The 13,563-nt window shown below is 34.0% G+C and overlaps 3 protein-coding genes across 3 annotated transcripts; 2 read left to right on the top strand and 1 right to left on the bottom strand.

Annotated features, from left to right (window-relative positions):
• Window positions 1–881: 881 nt before the first annotated feature.
• LOC143610401 (uncharacterized) lies at window positions 882–2,260 on the top strand. Its single transcript, XM_077084895.1, has 3 exons — window positions 882–929; window positions 1,802–1,882; window positions 2,000–2,260. Exons 1-3 carry the CDS (start codon window positions 882–884, stop codon window positions 2,258–2,260), a joined length of 390 nt encoding a protein of 129 aa, XP_076941010.1.
• Window positions 2,261–4,749: 2,489 nt separating this feature from the next.
• LOC143610400 (5-formyltetrahydrofolate cyclo-ligase-like protein COG0212) lies at window positions 4,750–8,305 on the top strand. Its single transcript, XM_077084894.1, has 6 exons — window positions 4,750–5,106; window positions 5,181–5,271; window positions 6,116–6,342; window positions 6,491–6,566; window positions 6,646–6,771; window positions 8,117–8,305. The coding sequence occupies exons 1-6, from the start codon at window positions 4,750–4,752 to the stop codon at window positions 8,272–8,274; spliced, it is 1,035 nt and encodes a 344-aa protein (XP_076941009.1). The 3' UTR covers window positions 8,275–8,305.
• A 109-nt stretch (window positions 8,306–8,414) lies between these two features.
• On the bottom strand, window positions 8,415–11,012 carry LOC143610402 (protein LIKE COV 2-like). The gene is made up of 7 exons (XM_077084896.1): window positions 10,896–11,012; window positions 10,348–10,400; window positions 10,140–10,249; window positions 9,664–9,831; window positions 9,352–9,449; window positions 9,094–9,220; window positions 8,415–8,673 (listed from the first exon to the last, which is right to left on the bottom strand). The coding sequence occupies exons 1-7, from the start codon at window positions 11,010–11,012 to the stop codon at window positions 8,573–8,575; spliced, it is 774 nt and encodes a 257-aa protein (XP_076941011.1). The 3' UTR covers window positions 8,415–8,572.
• Between the last annotated feature and the right edge of the window lie 2,551 nt (window positions 11,013–13,563).

Here is a 13,563-nt window from a genome sequence, read left to right as displayed (position 1 = left end):
AGTTAACTTCACAGGTAAGTTTGAACAGAAACTTCCCACTATAAAAGGACTTATAGCTTGAGGTATCTCATTCTCATGCTCACTTTCATTCTTACACTTGTACCTTTCTCTCTCGATTATCATATTCAAAGAACATATTAGCTTATTCTTGCACCGGAGGTTGATCGCATGAGACCTGCTCCTGTGGTGAGCTAACGGTGTTCATCTTTGAGAGTTCTAAGGCTCTAGGTAAGAAGATTAAATACCAAATTCGGGTAACAACCCAGGACGATATAGCCTGATTATTTGGGTTGGCGTCTTGTTCTTCGTACCGCCATTTTATCATTAAATACCAGTTTAATCTGGTGAATTGGTTTTAGACCAAACCTTTTTCTTTAACAATCAACAGCCCATTAAATCTGTTAACCTAGCCCAATTTATAGACCGTTCCTAAGCCATTATACCATCGAACTGACAACCTACCTTCCTGTCAATCTACGATAAAATCAGTTCTTTATGTCAATCTATCATCAAAGTTTCTCAACTGATTTTAGTGGAGAGTCACTCGTTCCAAATTCATGAACTCTATGTGACTAACTAGCTACGTTTGTTATCTTAATATTGTAGTCGATTATATTAATAGTGCTCTCTCTTAAACATGTTCCTCGGCGGTAATACACCCGTCTCGTATCTTAGTGACAAAGTCCAAAGACTTATAATAAATCAAAAAGGTTTAAAATTCAAATAAACCGATTAATAAATGTAGAGGTATAAATAAGAGCAACTCCTCATTATTACGCAAGCCTATTTATTCCCTCCGTCGTCAATCCGAATCCTAATGGGTAAGAAGCGGAAGTCGGTGGCCATGTACGCCATTTTCCGCTAACTCTCTCTCCCAGGCCATGACCCAACAGAAACTCTGTTTCCTCTCCGGTGAACGCCATGGACTGGTATCATTTATTATTCCTATTCCAATTTATCTGATGATTAAACCCTAATTTTTTATTTATTTGTTAGGGATTATATATAATACACTTATCTCATTCATAATACTGAATTGAGTCATGATTGTTAAGAGTATCTATTCTAGTCTAATGTAAATTAAAAAGTTTGCAGTCCTATATTGCCTTAGTAGCTAATATTTTTTGAGTTAAAAATATGACAAGAACATCAATAGAGAATTAATTATAATTGCTAGTCTTATACTGTTAGTATTCACTTGTTGCTAGTTATATCAAGATACTCAAGGACTGGTATGCACGGAGTAATAATAAACCAACATTATTATGTGACTACTGATTATAATAGCTTAATAGGGTGGATTCTCTGTCATAACTTTCTAAGGTTCGCATTAGCATATTTTGATATGTGTCAGCATGATCATTATGGTATTCGAGGGTTATTGACTTATTTCTTCGTGGTGCTACTAGTTGTGCTTTTGACAGTATATATGAATTTTGATCACCGAATAAGGGATTCAAAATTGAGATTCATGAAGGGCAAAAACTGCTGACTATCATCAAGGAACAATTGTTGTCATTATTTGTCCACATAATATAAAATATTTGGCCTTCAAAATAATTAAAAACGTCAACACAAAAGTAAAAAAGTATCAACTGTCATAATAATGCCACAATTATAGTTATTAGTTAATAATTTGCCTATTGCTGATATAATGCCCTTTTATTTTGTGTTACCAATTGCTAATCTAATAACCTAATGGTTGTAATTGCCAATTTCTAATATAATAACCTAATACTACATAATGTCTAAACTAAGGTTATATGTCTTCTGATGTAATTTGAAATTTTGAATTCTGTAGGAAATGCTTTATCAGTGGATTTCCAAGCAACACGCAGAAGGTCGGAGAGTGACATCAGATGACATACTAGCCTACATACAGGTTTGTTTGTCATTTCTTTTACATGTTTATATGTTTTTATCATATTTATTATGTAATTCTATATTTGCTATATTAATAAAAAGTATGAATTTAAATAATATTTGCTGGACCACACAGGCTGAGCTGGAATCATCTGGGGAGGAACCATCAATGACAATGGCAATGGCCCCAAGAAGTTTACAGTCCGACTCGACTAATACTAGCATGGCAGGTATTGATCAACAAGGACCTAGGAATTATATATTCTCAAATGCGTTGTCGAGCCCAGTTCGTCGCAGTCTTCAGAACTACCACATATCTCATGGACCAAGAAACAATGAGCATCACTCTGATTCTTCAATGTCCATGCACGCAGATCATGATTCAACGACTCATTAATTATTATGGAAACCGAGTGCTATTTTATGCTCTCACAGAAGTATGGGACTTGTGTGGATGTTTTCATCTTATATGTAAAGTTGTTTTATATGAATATTTATGAATCCTTGGTTTTTCTCTCTTGATGTTTTGGCATTGTTCAACATGGTTTGGGGTCGTTACGGTTATGGTGTAAAATCAAGTTGTAATGGATGTTTTGGTTTTGGATTTTGCAACTTGTTGGTTTTGATTACCAGCGATTTGGTTTGTAGTTGTAGGAGAATGGAGATCAATTAATTTGGTTAACACCAAAGGGAATGTGGCCTGGTGGTACCAATATCTTTCCCGTGAGGTTGAGGGATTCGAGTCTTATGACTGATAATGATTTAAGTTGAGGAGTAGGATTAGAGAAGTTGCATGTTGAGAGTTCAAAAAACATTGACTACTTGTTATGGGGCGCCAAACCAACATGGCTAACCCTTACTGCAAAACCATAACACTTGAAGGGAAGGGTGCTATCTCACTTCCGCTATGAGTATCACGAGCGCGTTCCCTCTATATTTTCAAGCAAAAAAAATCAATATTCAATTAGTTATTTAACCAATAATTCATCTCCAACTCCACCCATGACCGGAGGATCCAGTAGGTATGACGGCGGACGACAGGTAGTTGGTTGGATTCGAATCTATGTTCTGCCCAGTTTCTAACCCCTTCTACCCCTTTTTGTAAAAAAATGTTAAAACTCTGGTTTTGATTTGTCACTTTCATTTACTTGTTTACCGTGATAGATGGAACAAAACTAAAGTGTAATTTATGTAGTTCTTGTGGAATTTAATTTAAGTGTAAAATGTTTTGCTGGTAAAGTGAAACACAGTTGAGATTTACTGTCACAAACTACAATGCCTACACCATGGAGCAATTTCATGAGCAAATTGACCAACTTATGTCACTTGGTATGCATGAACATATCAGTAAAGACAGTTGAGACCTTCTGTTCGGGATGAGATCAGATCGGAACCGTACCGGTACCGAAAATCCTGATCCCAAAAATCACAACTTCTTGGTACCTGTACCAAAAAATTCGGTTCGGTACCGGTACCATTATTTAAGGTAAAATTCGGGAAATATCGGTACCGTAATGTAGTGATACCGAAACTTAAAACTTTGGTACCGATTTCGGTGCCGGTACCCAATTTGCTCATCCCTACCTACTGTCACAAAATTAAAATTATAATGCCTACACTATTGAGACATTTTGAACATATCAGTTTTAAGAGTTGGAACATCTGCAAGTTTTGTCTATCCTAAGTTTCTAGCCAATTTGCTTATGGACCAAAGTCATGAATTTAATTGCAAAAAGGGGATTATTTACACACTTTTATTGGTAGAGGGCAAAAAGTGGATTATTTATGTGATGAATTTATGAACCTTACCCCACCTGAACTGTTGAACCGACCCACAAATTTTTATGTTCGGTCTTATGAATTGGAGCATTTAAAAACAGTGAACTCACTGAAAAAAATAATCCTGACTCCATCCATCACCGCATAATATATTTAAATTTTAAGTTAGATTTCTAGGCTTATTTTTATAACTCGTGCAAGGCCCAAGAAAGCAATCAAGCTCTCGGGGATAGCCCTGAGCCTAAGTTCACCATTATCGACTAACAATAGAAAAGTGCGTCCTTTTAGGGAAAAAAAATTAACTCTAAATGGTTAAAGCATTTGGACTATCAAAAATAGTTTATGGAGTAAAGTCTCAATATGGTCCCTCGGGTTTGATCAATTATGTGACTTTAGTCCAAAAGGTTTTGTTTTTGCAACTAGACCATCGAGGTTTCTCACTTCTTGCTAATTACGTCCAAATTGCTAACTTTAAAAATTTAACGGGTAGCAATTTGTAATTGGCAAAACGTGGAAAACCTCGATGATCCAGTCGCACAAAAAATCCTTTTGGATTAAAAAGTCGCATAATTAACCAAACATTTAGGACGATTTTGACAGTTTACTCTAGTTTACGGGAAGAAGTTATTCAATTGCTTTGTTTCTGTGTAATTTGTACTGTATGCTTTTAACATTTGTATTTTGTACCATGCTTATGCTTATTTGAGTGGTATTAAATGCTACTTGATTTGGATCCCATTTCGCATGATCACATCACATAGTTTTCATTTTGTTTTATTTAGATTTTAGTAAGTTGCAGTTTCTTCCCATAAAAAAAGTATTAAGTTTACTTTTTTTCATAGTAAAATGCAATACAAGCCTTATGGTTTAGTTTGAATTTAAAAAGTTCGTATACTTTATACGTTTATGAATCTTATGTTTTACATTTCATATAAATTTTGCGGATTAACACGTCACGACACGTTTTAAAATTTGTCACATCTGTTTTCCTGGCCCTTTAACGGCCCCGTCGCAACGTCTATCTTACTATGTATTTTTTTTGTTTGTTTGATTTAACGTTATCGTGTTGTTATCATCACGTACACAAAACAAAAGGCTGAATCTGCCATGAACGCTGCTGCCTATGCATTCCAAACTCCACCTATCAAAACCCCCAATAATTCAATCTCTATCTTCCGATACTACACCAACAATCCATTCAAACTCAACAACAACAAAAGACCACAACTTTCGTTCGATGAATCAGCGTACGAGGCCGAGCGGCTTCGTCTGGACGCCAAAGCACGAGAAGCCATGGCGATTGAAGCAGCAGCTGAGAAAGAAGATGATGACCCGAAGGCTTGGAAATGGGTGATCCGGAAGAGAATCTGGGATTTGATGGAGGCCCGTAACATTGCTCAGTTTCCGAGACCTGTGCATCACCGGATACCTAATTTTGTTGGAGCATCTGCTGCTGCTGATAAAGTAAGTCAGATTTATTATTATTATTATTATTTTTATTATTATTATTAATTGTTTTGGGGTGAAATATGAATCAGTTGAGTAGGTTGGAGGTGTTTACAAAGGCTGATTGTGTCAAGGTTAATCCGGATACACCTCAGAAACAAGTCAGATTCTTCACACTTAATGGTTAGTTTTAAGCATGTTAATTTGGTTGGCGGGTTGTGTCCATATGGTTGGCGGGTCGACTTGTTTAGTCAAATAGGTTAGACATGTTAATTCAAATATTACTCTTTTAATTAACAAGTCAACCCGAACAAGGCACGTTCGTAAACCGGTTAGATGTGTCTAGGGGTTGCAAACGAGCTGAGCCAGACCTCAACTAGGCCGGGCTCTGCTCGTTTTGACCTACGAGAGCTCGAGCTTGTTTCCTCTTGAGCTCTTTTTCTAAAGTTTTTCAAGCTCGGGCTTTTTTATTTATCAAATAATTTGTATACATGTTTAATTTTTTTATATGACTTGTAACTATAATTTTTATGTATAACATTATGTATACTGTTTTTATCATAATATTATGTATAATTATATAAGCATATATTTAATACATTAAATAAAAATTGTAAAAATATTAGGCTTGCGAACTTGCTCAAACTTGATAAGTGAAGCTCGGGCTCGTCTAATAAGCAAGCTTGTTTAAGCTTGACTCAATTCGAGCTTTTAACAAGTTGATCTCGAGTAGCTCACGAATTGGCTCAAATCCTTTGCGCCCTTAGATATGGCAACTCAAATCCTGATTATCTTTTTGTCATGTTTCCGGTCATGTCAGAAATGACAACTCAAAACCATATATTAGCAGGTACAGTTTGTAAGTTTTCTGGTAACAAGTTGTCATAGTTATAAATAGATGGAATAAAATAAAAATAAGACTTACCTAGATAATATTTGTGCATCTTGTATAAGCAAGTTTCGACTTTATGATTCACTGCTTTTGGCTCTTTTATATGACCATTTAATTTCATTATATTTCATAAAGGTGGAAAGAAGCTACTTACTCCACAACCGCGTTTAAGGACAGGGTTTTTCTCTGTACTAGAATCAGACACATTGAATCCTAGTACCATGAACGAAGCATGCACTTCTGTCGAGGTGGCAAAATACGGCCGGCCCATTGGATTAGATGAGAAGATTAAGGTAGATCTTATTGTTATCGGCTCGGTTGCTGTTGATCCAAAAACCGGAGCTCGTCTTGGCAAGGGCGAGGTATATGACCAACCCCCATTAAATATGAATAATGCCCGTCCCAAAAGTTTTAACACGTTTAATATTAGGGAAGGATAAAAATGTTATTAATTATTTGAATTGTATAAATTTGATAGATTGGCTGTTGATGAACTTAGCAATGATGTAGGGATTTGCGGAACTTGAATATGGAATGTTGCACTATATGGGAGCGATTGATGACTCAACTCCAGTTGTGACGTCTGGTAATAACATTTCAATAATTAGTTGCGTGTTATGGTAAATTTAAGGATAATTATAAATCTTAGAAAATTTATGTATCAGTGCATGATGAACAACTGGTAGATGATATTCCTGTTGAGAAGCTGTTGGTCCATGATGTCCCTGTTGACATCATATGCACTCCCACTAAAGTTATTTTCACCAACACATCTATCCCCAAACCTCAAGGTTAGTTTCTTGTTTTTAAAAACTAAAATGCAGATTCTACTTAATGATCTGGGACTACTACTAAGAACAGCCTAGAAAAATTATTAAGGATGCGTGTGTTGACGATCTTTGACCAACACAAGTACCATATCATCCAAGACACCAAGTTCAACAGATTCTAGCTGCATGTCAAAGCTAGGGGCGCGCATGAGTTGGTTTTGGCCTCAAACTAAAACTAGAAATGAAATTCGGTTTCTGGGTTTTTGAAAGCTGTATGTTTTCAGTTTTTACAACAGGTTCTGCGGTTCGGTTTTATCATTTGGTTTTAAAACTTTTGGGCCAAAAAGAAAGTTGGCCCAAAATAAATGAATTTGGGCCTAAAACTTTTGCCATTTATTAATTAATAGTTAATAATTAATTGGTTATAAATCATTTGGATCTAAAATTATTGGACTGCATTATTTTTAAATTGCTATAAATTTTTTAAAATTCGTTTTTTTTTACGTTTGGTTCCATTTAGTTCAGTCTGGCTTTTTTCGGTCAATAGAAAAACCGTACTGAAAATTTGTTTTTAAAAAAAAAATTAAACCAAGCGGCTGGTTTTTTATTGGGTTGAGTTAAGTTGGTTATGTCGGTTATGGGCTGACTATTTCGGTTTCTTGCACACCCCTAATCAAAACTACTTGACTACTTCGCCACACACACCCCCCTCATTCTCCATTCAGATCCTTTTAAGTGCTCTGGAAAAGTTATATAAATTTTATATTTTAAATCACAATCTAGGAATAATTGGTACAACTTTTAGTTGTAATGAAGCAAATAACAAACAAGCATAAGGTGTAGTCATCTAAATTTCGAATTAGAAACAATAATCAAGTGTAGTCATGAGGCTAGCAGAGTTTTTAGATTCAACTGTTAGCAAAATCGATAATCACTAATCTTGAAAGACAGTTAGTGGAATTAAATCCGGTCAGGATGAAACAGATTGATAATTGTAGATTCTTAGTGTCAGAAATTTGGAGAAGATGACTGCACCAAATATCTTCCCTAGACTTTTGAAACCACCAATATGCTATTATTGATCTGTTTTATCTGTTATATACCTTTATGAGGTTAGTGCTTATGGGTATCGTTAACTGGTTTAATCTTAGAATTGCGTTAGCATCACAACTTCATTTGATTATCGTTTCTAATTCAAATTTTGAATGACTACACGATTATCGTTTCTAATTCAAATTTTGAATGACTACGCCATATGCTTGCTTCATCTGTTAAACCCTACTTTTCAAGCCATAATCCGAATCATATAAATCTTAAACCACCCTGCTTGCTTCAGTTCGCAATCTCATTTCACGATGTTTTGCAGGTATTTACTGGGATAAGTTATCACCTGAAAAGCTGAGTCGGATCAAAATTCTTAGACAGCTAAAAGCCAAAATTGAACAAGAAACCGGACAGAAACTTCCCACTGGCCCTTCTGAGAAGTTGCCTCCAACTGCTCAAAGACGAAGACAAAAACGATAGTTTCTTCTACTCTTTATTGTATTTATATGTAGAACACTATTATTCAAATCATTTTGTCCATTTGTATTGAACACAGTCAGATTCTTTTACTACATATACTTCCTTTACATATATAAACAAGCCAAACTCATCTTTCTGGTTCAGACTTGTAGATATGTAAAGACAAAACAGATAACGTAAGATATGTGTCGCGTACACTACTAGATATGTTGAGGCTGTAACACGTGTTAGTACAATAGTACAAATATTTCATTTCATTTCATTCATACAAAAAGATCTGCAGAAAACGCATAAGCTTTCAGAGCAGTATGTTTAGTGGAGCCCTATCGTTTGCAGGTGGGACCCTCTTTATGGGAGATATCGACTGTGGCATGGACATGCCCACTGAAACAATAATCTCTGAAATAAAGATTGAAAAAGTAAGTATATAAAGAGATTCTTTTCACCAGAAAAAATACTATTAACCTAAATGCTGCAAAATGAACAGGTTTTGTGGGTTGACAAACACACCCTTTTTTTTTGTCCATTTTCATATTTTTTTCATTAAATCTTTTTTTTAAAAAGTGACATTGTTACAAAATGTTATTACTGTAATACTAATAATATGAATCATTAAAATGTCTTAGGAGATTGTATGCATTAATGCAAACTTTTTAGCCTTCCCATATGGCTAAATTTTGTATTTGACCCGTTTAAATAAAATACAATCCATTTGACATATTCATCAGTTGGTGAGTCAATTTCCACCTCTACTTATAAGCATCGACCATCCAAAGAATCAAACATGTTAAGTTAAAGGAAAGGAAGTGATGAGCGTACCGATTCCTTCCCGAATAGACAAATTTGGTCTTATGATCTCTTCAGAGTTGACCAAAAATACATCTCCTATGTAAAGATGGTTTGTAGGGACATAAACGCTACACAACTCTTCGTCTCCATTTTCCATCTGCAAGTGCAACACATATTAAAAATCACTTTTTAAACTAAGACATTTAAACCAAGAAAGTAACAAACACAGATATTGAAAGTTCACATGGAAAAACTTGCTGCAATTTCAATATAACCACTAATGACTACCTGAAGAACAACTGATGATGTAATGAAGCCAAAAGCATATTCTCCCAAACGAGGATGACGGATGATTGCAACCTCCTTAAACGCAGTGGTGTTCTGGTCTGTCACAAAAGAAAAGGGTTTTTATATCGACTGAAAACAAACATTTTAACCAATAAGCAAAAACAAGTCAATAAATTAATATTTCACTCTAAATTGATAATCATGTTGGTAATACAGACAAGAACAAGATAACATTTCTGATCTTTATATCATCTTCTATCAATATTCAATACTAAGTGACTGTAAAATAGAAATTAAAGTGACATGAATTACCTGGAGATATAGCAACACTGATTTGTTTGGATGCTGAATATATATGTTTCACAAAAGGCATCCTCTTTATGAACCACTCTCCTACCCAAAAGACAGTAGCACCCAACCATGATGAAGCAAAGATGCCCACAAAGAATATAAAGATCAATGACGTCAGGAATCCAAGACCTGCACGATTGTATGAAAACTGAATTGAAGTAAAAAGTATATTAATGATAAGATAGCACATGTAAAGGACTTAAGGCATGTTTGAATAGTGAAGTTGTAATCATAGCATATTGACAGTGGCAGATTTTGGTTATTAAAGATCAAATGACCAAAAAGGCCATTTATTGTGAAAACAAAAGATACTTTTTGTGAAGTAGAAGCTAAAGTCTCCTAAACAAGGTTAAAAGAAGCGTAAATAGGCAATAAAACTTCACACGGTGCTTACTTAGAAAAACAATAAACTGAAGGACATGTTGTATATGACTCACCAAATATTTCAACACCAAGTCTTTCATAGATAGGACTGAAAAAACCATCAAAAAATTGTACAATCCACCATGTCACAAAGAATGTAACAGCCACAGGAAAGAGAACAACACTGAAACATTACCAAATAACACAAATTAGAAGACACGATACACATAATAGTAACAACACGAATAATAACAATGATACATTAAAAGTGTCATAGTATACCATCCGGTCATGAATTTCTTTGAAACCCAACTCTGAAGAACAGCATAACAAGCCTGGTCAAATATAAAGTCAGCATCATGTCATAATTCATAAACACACAAAATCACTTCATACAACACATGTATAATGAACGATTCAAGTAAACTAATGATTATAGAGAAAAATGCTCAATCATAACCAATTTTAAGCAAAGAACCGCAAAAGCGCGGCATGTACATGTTACTTTAAATGTGATACATACGATGGTTTTTCATACTGAATTTGTGATTTAGGCCTGCATCCAAGTGTGACAGTGGTTTTATGTGTAAATTCAGCCCTATTTAAAAATGTAGTACTATTAGGGCTTCAATATCATAAAAAACTGAATAATTAGTGTTTATGTATATTGACCTAATTGTTCAATTTCAAGAAACCTATAAGTTTCCGGTGTATTATAACCCCTGCGTCTAATTCGGATCCCATAGATTACATAACAACTATCAATTCGGTAAAATTGGAAATAAAAGTGATTATAGACTGAATATGAACGATTAAGGAAGAAATTAAACCTTGCGAGTGGATGAATTGGGAGAATTTGGGGCAGATTTGAGGCTGTCTTCTTCGGAAACTAAATCATGTTGACTGATAATAGTGCTTGACGTTGATTCCTTTGATCCTTCTGCCATTTGAGTGGTTCAGTTCAGATGCAGAATGAAACGGTTGGTTAGTTGATCGGAGGCTTTGGTTTCCGGTGGAAACAATTACCAAAGCTTGTCGTTTGAGTGTTGACTCTTTTAAGTTTAAACAAACAAATTGTAAATATGATTCCCATTCAAAATCTATCCCAACTCAATCTAACATTAAAAAAATACTTTTTCTTTTTTCTACTTATACAACCAAACCAAACCAAACATAAATTTATAAATTCATTCGCAACCCGATTCAACCCAACAAAATTTTTATTAAATGTAAATATGGTTTAAAATTTTTTAAAATATAAATAAAAATAAAATTTTAGCATAATAAGTCTATGAACCAATAATATTATACCGGAAATTATAATAAAAAAATACATCATTTTTAAAGAAACTTTGTTTTTTATAAAATTTGTATCGAAATGTTCGTAATTTTTTTTTAAATAAGACTGTGTTTTTAGTTTATTTTAGAAAATTAAATAACTTAAGTTATTAAACATAATTAAGTTTTTTTTGTGTTAAACTAATTGTTGAAACAAAAAAGGAAAAAGAAAAAAAGATACACACACACCAATGATTAGTTGGCATTTGGCATGGAAATTAGATTGCAAACTGGATTGCTAGGAAGAACAGTTCGTGAAGATTTACCAAGCAAAAGTGGTTTTCTATTGTTTTTTCTTTACAAGTGGCAACCCAAAGTAGCATTGGGTTTGGCGATGGAAATGGTCTTATTAGTACTACTTAAAACCAACCCAACATTCAATGAATTGCTAAAGATAGGGCACATGAGTATTAGTTATGGACGAATCTGAGAACGTTATATTGAACTTTTAGACTATTCTTATACTTCCGGTAGGCCGAGTGAAAAGTAATTAAAAGAAAATCAAAACTCTTTTAAATGAAGCAACCCAATCAATGAACCAACTACAAGTCGGTCGGAGCATGCCTCACATCAACAATACAGTATTGTCATTCAAAATATAAACTATTTTGCACATGTAAAATCCAATGATCCATATGGTGATTATAGTTTCTTAATAAAACTTAGAGTTAATGGCCATTTTCGTCCCTGTGGTTTGCTACTTTCGCCACTTCAGTCCAAAATTTTTAATTTTGTCAATTTAGTCCCCATAGTTTTGAATTTTAGCCAATTACGTCCCATCCGTCTAACGGCATCCAGCTATGCCGTTAGTTTAAGGGTATTTTTGTCTTTCTCCTTTTAATTTTGAGTTAATGGTCATTTTAGTCCATGTGGTTTGATATCTTTGCCAATTCAGTCCAAAGTTTGAAAATTTGTTAATTTAATGTTCAGTTTAATTCAGTTTTTTTTATTTTTTATGTTTTTTGTTTATAACCCTAAAGAGCATAATTCAAGCCCAAAACCATCGAGCAACCTCAAATACTGGTATGCATTTACTCTGTTGACAACAGTAATCATACCCCCCTTTATATTTAGTTTCTAGACATTTCCTAAAATCTTCTCCATGATGGAATTCAATGGTAAAGTGGTCAAGGTAATTCCCTGAAATCGAATTATACACAAAAAACTAAAAATTGTTTTGTTGATTAATGTATAATAGTTGATTACGACCCGGATTTTCGTTATGATATGTTAATCTCTAAACCCTAAATATTATGCATTCATCAAAGAAACGATTTTTAGTTTTTTCCGTACAATTCGGTTTCACGAAATTGCTTTGACCACTTTACCATTGAATTCCACCATGGGGGAGAGTTTAGGAACCGTCTATAAGCTAAATACGAAAGGAGGGGGTATGATTACTGCTGTCGACAGAGTAAATGCATACTTGTTTTGGGCTTGGATAATGCTCTCTAGGGTTATAGAAAAAAACTGACTTAAATTGACATTCAAATTTTGGACTGAATTGGCAAAAGTATCAAACCACAGAGACGAAAATGACCAATAACTCAAAATAAAAAGGAGAAAGACAAAAATACCCTTAAACTAACGGCATAGCTGGATGACGTTAGACGGATAGGATGTAAATGGCTAATATTTAAAACTATGAGAACTAAATTGACAAAAATACAAATTTTGGACTGAAGTGGCCGAAAGTAGCAAACCACAGGGACGAAAATGGCCATTAACTCTAAAACTTATGAAATAAAAAATATAATCTTATTGATTCAAAAGAAATATAATAAAAATACCAAATTCTTAAAAAAAGTTCTATGAATAAAGATCTATAAGAACCTGCTTTATATTTAAAATAGTTTTTTTATTTCAAAAGTTATTTTCAGTACAATAAAACTAATTACAATATATATTATATCAATAAAAAAATTGTTTGGTTGGGTTATGAATGAGAGTATAAATTTATGTTTGGCTTGGATTGGTTTGGTTATGTAGGTGGAAGAGAGAGAAATTGGTTTTTTTTTAATAAAATGTTGGGTTATGTTTAGTTGTGAATGGGAGTAGCCTTATGGTGGATGGGATGTTACTCGGGTAATTAACCGTTTGTTTTTTTTATCCTTTCAGTTCACTAAAAATCAAAAAATTTAGCAGGTATCCTACGCACAC

This window comes from Bidens hawaiensis, unplaced genomic scaffold (assembly GCF_021521415.1).
Source record: "Bidens hawaiensis isolate Kalapana, Puna unplaced genomic scaffold, B.hawaiensis_p1.1 tig00026063_1, whole genome shotgun sequence".
In the NCBI taxonomy this organism is placed as follows: domain Eukaryota; kingdom Viridiplantae; phylum Streptophyta; class Magnoliopsida; order Asterales; family Asteraceae; genus Bidens; species Bidens hawaiensis.
This window is presented reverse-complemented; position numbering and strand designations above follow the sequence as displayed.